Genomic DNA, 8,838 nt, shown 5'->3' on the forward strand with positions numbered 1-8,838 from the left:
TGGTCAAGTAACTAGAAATATAGTTGCTTCATTAAAAATTTGCTTATCCTTCCATGCATATCAATTTTTGCACTCTTCCCATTCTTCAAGTAGTGACTGCAAATTTTTCAATCAATGAACACACCTCGGATTAGCGGGTAAGATTAACTTCCAAACACGCCCTATACTACCGAAGGCGATGGAGACTTCACTAGAGATGGGCGGAAGCGTTCGGAGGAAGATGAGTCATTTGTGTGTGTGTGGTCTAGAAGATAGGGAAGTCATGTGGCTAGAGGTGGAAGGAGTTATATGATCGCCTAATGGCGTCAGAGATGAAGATCCAAATGCTTCTTATATATTGGCCGAAAACTCATCAGCTATCTGCTAACAGCTAAAAATTAGCCCCTCCTATTATTTTCAAATAAAATACATTAGCATGTTCTTCGAGGTACCGAATTGGGATCCGCTATTTCTAGAGACACTATCACAGACTGACTTGTTTTCGAATTGGTTTTAATATCACAACGCATCCAAAGAATGTGCGCAATTGCGCATGTCTTTTTTTTTACAAAAACAAAAATCTCTGTCCCAGCAAATACGTCTAGATCAAACGATTTAATTGCGGGCACACATCACAATGCACACAAAGATAAGCCAAAAAAAAGGCAATTCAATTCGAGGGCATGCACTTGCTTTATTTCCTAGCTAGTTACATTATCAAAGGGAATTTCTTTCAAAAAAACGTTATAAAAAAAATTACCCGCCAAGCATTTTTTTTTACCATCAACCACCTCCTGAAAAACCTCGTACGCTCGCCGTGACACGAGAATCAGCTGGTTGAGAAAAATAGTACATTCCGAGGCGCGCCGTGGTAGCTGCTAGCTCCGATCCGACGTGGACGAAGCCTCAGATCCCCGACACATCGAACAAGATCAGATCTCGGCGCGGCCGGCCGGCACGCAGGATCAGACGGTTCAACCCGCGCTCTGAAAAAGGAGAGATCGTGCCTGCAGCGGCCACATGATTTTAATTCGGTGGTTCAAGTGTGCAGAGACGAACCAGCATCTCAATCCCAGGGCCCGGGCATCACACGGATCGAGTCAGGTAAATTCAACGTCAGGCCAGGAATCCATGCGTGGTGACTCAGACAGGCACGAGCTGACGAGCTGGTAGCTTTCGGCGCCGGTCGACACGATGTGTCCGAGCTCTGGTATTCTGGTAATTAAGGTGCGAGCGAGGCTAGCTGCTACCGGCCAGCAGGATCAGCCGGGATTCCGGTCACGGAGGTCCGGCGAATTCAACGTCAGGCGGTGTCCATGTTGGCTCAGGCAACTAAGGCATGCACGGGGGCGAGCAGGGAGCGGGGATCCATCCCCTCAATAGGTTTAGCAACTGTTCTAGGCTTTGGTGCAGATAGGCATCCGTCTATCCTTGCCTTCTATCAGTGATGGTGCAGATGCCAAATCTTCTTGTGTTGATTCCTCTAGTTGTCTCACTTTGATGTTTTCTTCCATGATGGGGGTGCACCACTATTGGCTAAGGATTTCGCCCTTGTTTTAGTTGCATCCAAAATTCCAAAATTTTATAAGATTCTCTATCACATCGAATCTTTGAACGCATGCATGCAGTATTAAATGTAGCTAAACAAAATAACTAATTACACAATTTGTCTGTAATTTGCGAGACGAATCTTTTGAGCCTAGTTAACCCATGATCGGATAATAATTATCAAATACAAACAAAAGTGCTACAGTATCAAAATTCCAAAAAAAATTGCAACTAAACAAGGGCTTCATGTCCATGGCATCTAGTTAACCCATGATCGGATAACCCATGATCGGCAGGTCGCCTTGCCCCTGCCGTCCCGTCCCGTCCATCCCACCGCCGAGGCGCCGACCACCATCCACCCCTTCCCCGTCGCGGTTTAACCTTTAAACCCATGTCACGGCCACGGCTTCACCTTCACCTTCACCTTCACCTCCCCCCTGCTCTCCTCCTCTCCCCTCACTCCTCGGTGAGCTCAGCCTCTCCGGCGGCGCCTATAAATAACCCCGCCTCCCTCCTCCCAGTTCAAAACGCACGCCGCACGCTCGGCGCCCACACCGGGGCCCCACCACCACCAGCGCCTCCCGCCGCCACTACAGCTGCGCTCGGCGGCACTCGAGCCGCGCTCACCGCCGCGGCCTTGCGGCGTCGGTAATAATCAGATCGCGGACGCGGGGCGATGGGGAGAGGGCTGGGGTCGAAGCGGAGGGTGGCGGAGGGCGACACGAAGCCTGAGGAGGAGGAGGAGGGGTCCTCGGAGGAGTACGAGGTGGAGGTGGTGCGCGACCACATCGCCTCCTCCCGCGGCAGCCGCCTCGCGCTCTTCGGCTCCGATCTCCGCCTCGGCCGCTTCCGCCCGCGCCGACGGAGAGCCGCCGCCGAGGGCTTCTTCCAGGACCTCGTCATCCACCCCGACAACAGGTACGTGACCCCGGCGCTCCCCCTCCCCCAATCTCCGCATCCTCGTTTGCTCTAGAAGCTTCCGCTTCCTCTTCCTCGCTCGCGCCACGGCTGTTGCTTCTCCTGCAAGCTGCATGTATGGCGGCGACGCGACGCCATGCGGCGAGCTCGATCGCTCGGCTGCGTCCGCCCGATCGGACGGCTCCAGTGATTCGCTATAACCGAGCAACCAGGACCGGATAAATCCTGTTTTAAAAACACTTTTAACGGCGCATGTTGAGGTGTTGGATATTACACGACCACGTGTGAATCCCCATTCCTCGGCGGTGAATTTCCCGGGATTTTTCCTTTCTTTCTGCTCGAACGTTTTGCTTTAATCGATGTGACGCGTACGTTCGTATGGTGGATGACTACGCGATGGTGAGCAGAGTGTGCATCAGCATCACAGCCGCATATTTCTCGCGGGGTTGATGATGATGGGCTCGCCAGCTGCGCAAGCTGCTATAGCTTGGACTGCCAGCCACGCGGTCACGGGGTAGGCTTTGCCGGCCACACAAACATGAGCCTAAGTTAATTGGATCACGCTGGTAGCTGTTTTTGCTGGAATCCCCCCCCCCCCCTCTTTTTTTTGACCGGATACTGTGGGGAAATCCCCCAGTGAGATCAATTAATTTTCCCCCCTTTTTGGTTTCTGGAAAAAGAGTGTACTGATTGGTGAGTCACTATATATATGAAGCTGGATAAACCGGTAGTTGTTTGTCAAATCGGTAGGGGCAGCAAATATTGGTAGATTCCACGCAGCACAGAAAATGCTTGCTAGATTCCTCTTGCTAGAATTGGTTAATGCTGTCATGACAACTTGAGCATTATAAAGGTCACCCGCGGCCGCTTGATTTCGCTAGCAGAATGAGCACACATAACAAAACTAAAGCATGAAAAGTAAAAAGGAAAGCAGAACACCAAAAGTGAATTAGTATCTGAAAAAATAGCTTCCTTTTGCAAACAAAATCAATTGAATAGGAAGCTGTTTGTAACGTCTGCTATCTTTCTCCTGCATGAATAATTGAATTTTGGAAGTTTCTGGTGGTTGCTCTGCTACCTGTCATCGATCCTCGTCCTGGGTTCTTTCTATCATCAGGCAGCATCAAAACTTTGTAAACTAATTAAAACCCTCCCTGCCCAACATTCTTTTTTCAATTCATGATGGCGTAAACGAGCTGAACACTGAGATACACATGATCTTTTTAAATTCTGAAGAAAATGAGCATGAACATAATATCGGAGCTATCCACATCGATCCTCCATGTGTGTTTAATTGTTAATTACCACGCAAAGGTCAAACAATACACAATAAATAACGCTCATCCGCGCGCTTATCGCAATAGGACAACTAAGCTATAGCTTATACGAGCACCCTTCACCTTAAAGGCCAACCAGGTGTACGGCAGCTGAAGAGGTTCAGCACTCCGGGTTTGATTTGGTTACTTCTGAATTTGACGGGTGGGTTTGAACGGGGCTCGAGGCCAAAACATTTCCCCTCATCAGGATGCCCAGAGCAGTTTTGGACTGTTACGGGGGAGGCATTTGGGATAACGTCTTAAGCAATTTTTAACGGGGTTGCGTAGGTTGCCAATCTGTAAGGTCGTGGAGTAATCTCCTTGACAGCTAAAGGATTGTGTTGATGTGGACTGTTGTATGTTCAATCAGCGGCGATCACGCATAATCAAATCAGGTTAGTCATAGTATGCATAATTATTTATTCAGCAAGCTAGATCCTTAAGAGCACAGCCCTACTGCATGTCAAATGGCTTTGATAAACCTCGTTGACATCAACATGTATTTTTTCTGCTGAATTACTAGCTGTTATTAGGCGTGAGGTTTAAATAATTTGCATGGTAAACCTATCGATCTCTGTTTCGCCTTTACCTGGCGAGTGTGACAGGAGATGAGGTGCTCTGCTAGCGTGTCCTAAATTTATATCATTTCAAGTGGTCCTTTTCGAGCTAGTTTATTGCCAGCAGGATCATTAGATGGGTGCACAACAAGCGGATCCCACTCATGGCCACATCGGTCACCTCAGGCTCAGACATGTCCATGTGCTCATGAGAATGGGTTGTGCGTCTGAACTCACCTGGAACCATGCAATTTGGCCTACCTACTTCTTCTGACCTAACAAGCAAGCGCCGTGCGTGGTTGCAGATCCTGTATCCAAACACATACCTTGCAAAGCAACAAAATCATAGGGTTGTAATGAACCAAATTTTTAACATTTTTTGCTTTAAATAAATTGATTTTTTTACCAACTTTTTGAGCCTGTTTTACCTAAATATCTCAATTCCTGTAGCACTGTACTCATTAGTCGTTACTCGTTACTGGTGGGTTTAGAATTAGTGTTAAATGTGAATATGTTTATAAGTTAGGTTCATAATTCCCCAACTTTGAATCACTTTTGGATGGCCTTTTCTGCAGATGGTATCGGTTATGGACCAAGTTCATACTGGTTTGGGCAGTGTACAGCTCCTTCTTCACACCCCTGGAATTTGCCTTCTTCAGAGGGCTCCCAAGAAAGCTCTTCTTGCTGGACATAGCTGGACAAATTGCATTCCTTATCGACATTGTTGTCAAATTTTTTGTGGCGTACCGTGACCCAGACACGTATCGGATCGTCTATGATCCCACAGCTATTGCCCTCCGGTATTTCAAGTCAAGCTTCATATTTGATCTTCTTGGTTGCTTCCCATGGGATGTCATCTACAAGGTTACTCTTCTGCTTAAGAAAACTTCTAGCTCGTTAGTTCTGCATTGGTGATTGTGCTGCAATCAAATTTTCGATTTTCTATTGTGGTTAGTTCTCTCATGGTGAATTCCGTAACAGGCTTGTGGAAGGAAAGAAGAAGTAAGATACCTGCTGTGGATTCGCTTGACACGGGCTCTGAAGGTTACAGAGTTCTTCTGGCATTTGGAGAAGGACATACGTGTCAACTACCTTTTCACAAGGATAGTAAAGCTTATAGTTGTGGAACTCTACTGTACACACACAGCAGCCTGTATCTTCTATTATCTGGCTACAACACTTCCTGAATCAATGGAAGGGTATACATGGATAGGGAGTTTGAAGTTGGGGGACTACAGCTATGCCAATTTCAGGGAGATCGATCTCGCCAAGCGCTATATAACATCGTTATACTTTGCCATTGTCACCATGGCAACTGTTGGTAAGTTTTGGTCTCCTAACTTTCCAACATATAACTCTCACCACTCAATTTTCATCTGTCTCTGAAAATTTTAGCAAATGCTGGTATTTAAAATAGCTGAAATGTTCTTTTCTCTCTCTGCAGGTTATGGTGACATACATGCAGTTAATATCAGAGAAATGATATTCGTCATGATCTATGTTTCCTTTGATATGATTCTAGGGGCTTACCTCATCGGTAACATGACTGCACTCATCGTGAAAGGCTCGAGGACTGAGCGGTTTAGGGACAAGATGAAAGAAGTGATCAGATATATGAACAGAAACAAACTTGGAAAGGAAATAAGAGAACAGATCAAAGGACACTTGAGGTTGCAGTATGAGAGCAGCTACACTGAAGCTTCCGTCCTTCAGGATATCCCCATTTCTATTCGTGCAAAGGTGACGACCCACAGTTTCTTATGCTTCCATCCTTCATGGAGTAGTTCTGAAAATTGTCTTTGTTGCAACTGTCAGCTTAAAATACTAGTGCTCCAGTTGTCCTTCCTACTACACAGAGAACATCAACTGTGCTCTGCTACTTGGGACTGATGATAAATGTATTGCATTTGCAGATTTCTCAAACACTATATAAGCCATATGTTGAAAGCGTACCACTGTTCAAGGGATGTTCAGCAGAGTTCATTCAGCAGATAGTAAGCGCCCTCTGTTTCATCGAAATTATGCATGTTGATCTAATGCATACTCTTTTTTATTTTTGATATTGTTCCCAAGATCTATGTAACATGTTATTGTACTCTATAGGTGATCAGGTTGCAAGAGGAGTTCTTCTTACCAGGAGAAGTCATTTTGGAGCAAGGAAGCGCGGTTGATCAGTTATACTTTGTTTGCTACGGTGCACTGGTGAGTTTCAGCGCATACAACAAGCATCAGATGTTTCCATAAGCATCTCATGCTTGAGTGAGTGGGTACCTGTGTGTTTGATACATGCTGTTGCTCACTGCAGGAAGGTGTTGGCATTGGTGAAGATGGCCAAGAGGAGACACTGCTGATGCTGGAGCCAGAGAGCTCCTTCGGCGAGATCTCTATCCTCTGCAACATCCCGCAGCCCTACACTGTCCGCGTCTGTGAGCTCTGCCGGCTCCTGCGTCTCGACAAGCAGTCCTTTACCAACATCCTGGAGATCTACTTCGTCGATGGGAGGAGGATCCTGAGCAACCTATCCGAGGTAACGTACACAGGCAGCTGAAATAGCACTTGGTGCCATCGAATTCTGCAGTGGCTTGGCCAGTGGTCAGTGGATGATGCCTTCTGATGCTGTTGCTCTGTTCCTGGCTGGGTGCAGAGCGAGTATGGCGGGCGGGTCAAGCAGCTGGAGTCGGACATCACGTTCCACATCGGGAAGCAGGAGGCGGAGCTCATCCTGCGGGTCAACAGCGCCGCCTTCTACGGCGACCTGCACCAGCTGAAAAGCTTGATCCGGGCAGGGGCCGATCCCAAGAACACTGACTACGACGGGCGGACTCCTCTGGTACGAGCAGAATGCCTCTGTCATTGGCAGTTAACTGAGATCAGCTCAACAAGTTTGTGATGTAATCTGCGTCTTCCTCGCAGCACCTCGCGGCTTGCAGAGGGTACGAGGACGTCGTGCAATTCCTCCTCGCCGAAGGTGTCGACATCAACCTTACCGGTATGACACCATGCTGGATCCAATGACATTGTTTTTTTTCTTTTTGTTTCTGATGAAAATTAGATCCAATGCCGTTGTCGTCCGTTGATGTCCATTCACCCCCGCCCCCTAGATTATTGCTCCCTCTTTGATCATGTTAACATTTTTCTTACCAGATCAATTCGGGAACACGCCGCTGCTGGAGGCGGTGAAGCAGGGACACGAACGGGTGGCGGCGCTGCTCTTCGCCAAGGGTGCCAAGCTGAGCCTCAAGAACGCCGGCAGCCACCTGTGCACGGCGGTCGCCAAGGGTGACTCGGACTTCATCCGGCGCGCCCTGGCCTTCGGCGCCGACCCCAACTGCGGGGACTACGACCACCGCACCCCGCTCCACATCGCCGCCGCCGAGGGCCTCTACCTCATCGCCCAGATGCTCGTCGAGGCTGGCGCCAGCGTGTTCGCCACGGACAGGTATGCATCCAAGCTTGATCCGATGCCAAGTTTGTAGTAACTTATTCGGAACGCGAGCTCGACGGTGTCGCACTGTGGTGTGCAGATGGGGCACCACTCCGCTCGACGAAGCGCGCAAGTGCGGCGGCCGGACGCTGCTGGCGCTGCTGGAGCAGGCGCGGGCCGAGGAGCTATCCAAGTTCCCCGAGCGCGGCGATGAGGTCAGGGACAAGATGCACCCGCGGCGGTGCTCTGTGTTCCCGTACCACCCGTGGCGGGCGGCGGCAGGCACCGGCGCGGGGCGGCGGAAGGAGGGGGTGGTCCTGTGGATCCCGCACACCATCGAGGGCCTGGTCGCGTCGGCGCAGGAGAAGCTCGGCGTGCCCGGCCCGGGCGCGCGGCTGCGGCTGCTCTGCGAGGACGGGGCGAGGGTGCTCGACGTCGACATGGTCAATGACGGCCAGAAGCTCTACCTGGTCGGAGGCGACGACGACGATCAGGAAGATGGCGAGTAGTGGTTCACTGTAGAAGGGCCGAGGGCGCCAGTCGGAGTGAGTGTTGTATCCCAGCATTACATGCTCTTTTTTTAACCTCTGTATGCTGGCCGGTTGTGTCGCTGTACATATACATATACGTGCAGTAAAGAGAGAAGAACCGAGCCTGTACAGATTGGGCATGGGCTGATTCACAGTGTATGCAAATACGAGGTCCAAAGGAAAAGAATTAAAATATGAATGAAGATGATTCAAAAAAAATCCATGGCGATTCCACCATGTCCGTGATGAGAGGACCGGAGGAAGGAAAAAAAACGTTTTCTTCCTCTAGCCGAGCCTTCATACACTCACTAATCTCCATATGTGTATAACAGAAATACTAACAATATATGTAAGGTTTTTGCTACACAGAGATGTATAGGTTATTTGGCTAATTCTTGTTTTTAAGGAAAATTTGGGCTAAATTCTCCGTTCAAATAACTCAGCCCGAACGGCCACAATCGACTGGATGCTGCCGCAGGCAAAAGGCCTGCCAGCATCTGTAAGGTTTTTGCTGGGCCGTATTAACAGTTGTTGGGCCATGATGGTTTGCAGCCCGTCTCGCGCTG

At 49.0% G+C, this 8,838-nt stretch overlaps 1 protein-coding gene across 1 annotated transcript; it reads left to right on the forward strand.

Moving 5' to 3' along the window:
- Positions 1-1,965: 1,965 nt before the first annotated feature.
- LOC120670002 (potassium channel KOR1) lies at positions 1,966-8,501 on the forward strand. Its single transcript, XM_039949951.1, has 11 exons — positions 1,966-2,445; positions 4,894-5,182; positions 5,300-5,639; positions 5,763-6,058; positions 6,232-6,312; positions 6,422-6,520; positions 6,624-6,845; positions 6,963-7,148; positions 7,232-7,307; positions 7,463-7,757; positions 7,843-8,501. The coding sequence occupies exons 1-11, from the start codon at positions 2,204-2,206 to the stop codon at positions 8,249-8,251; spliced, it is 2,535 nt and encodes an 844-aa protein (XP_039805885.1). The 5' UTR covers positions 1,966-2,203; the 3' UTR covers positions 8,252-8,501.
- The last annotated feature ends 337 nt before the right edge of the window (positions 8,502-8,838 follow it).

The sequence above is a fragment of the Panicum virgatum genome, chromosome 4N (genome assembly GCF_016808335.1).
Source record: "Panicum virgatum strain AP13 chromosome 4N, P.virgatum_v5, whole genome shotgun sequence".
NCBI lineage: Eukaryota > Viridiplantae > Streptophyta > Magnoliopsida > Poales > Poaceae > Panicum > Panicum virgatum.

What these genes read in the sequence shown, in the direction of transcription:
- LOC120670002 (XM_039949951.1), top strand. Translation starts at nt 2,204, where the DNA reads ATGGGGAGAGGGCTGGGGTCGAAGCGGAGGGTGGCGGAGGGCGACACG. An exon ending in GTCATCCACCCCGACAACAG is followed by an intron (nt 2,446 to 4,893) that starts GTACGTGACCCC and finishes CCTTTTCTGCAG; the next exon opens with ATGGTATCGGTTATGGACCA. An exon ending in CCATTTCTATTCGTGCAAAG is followed by an intron (nt 6,059 to 6,231) that starts GTGACGACCCAC and finishes TTGCATTTGCAG; the next exon opens with ATTTCTCAAACACTATATAA.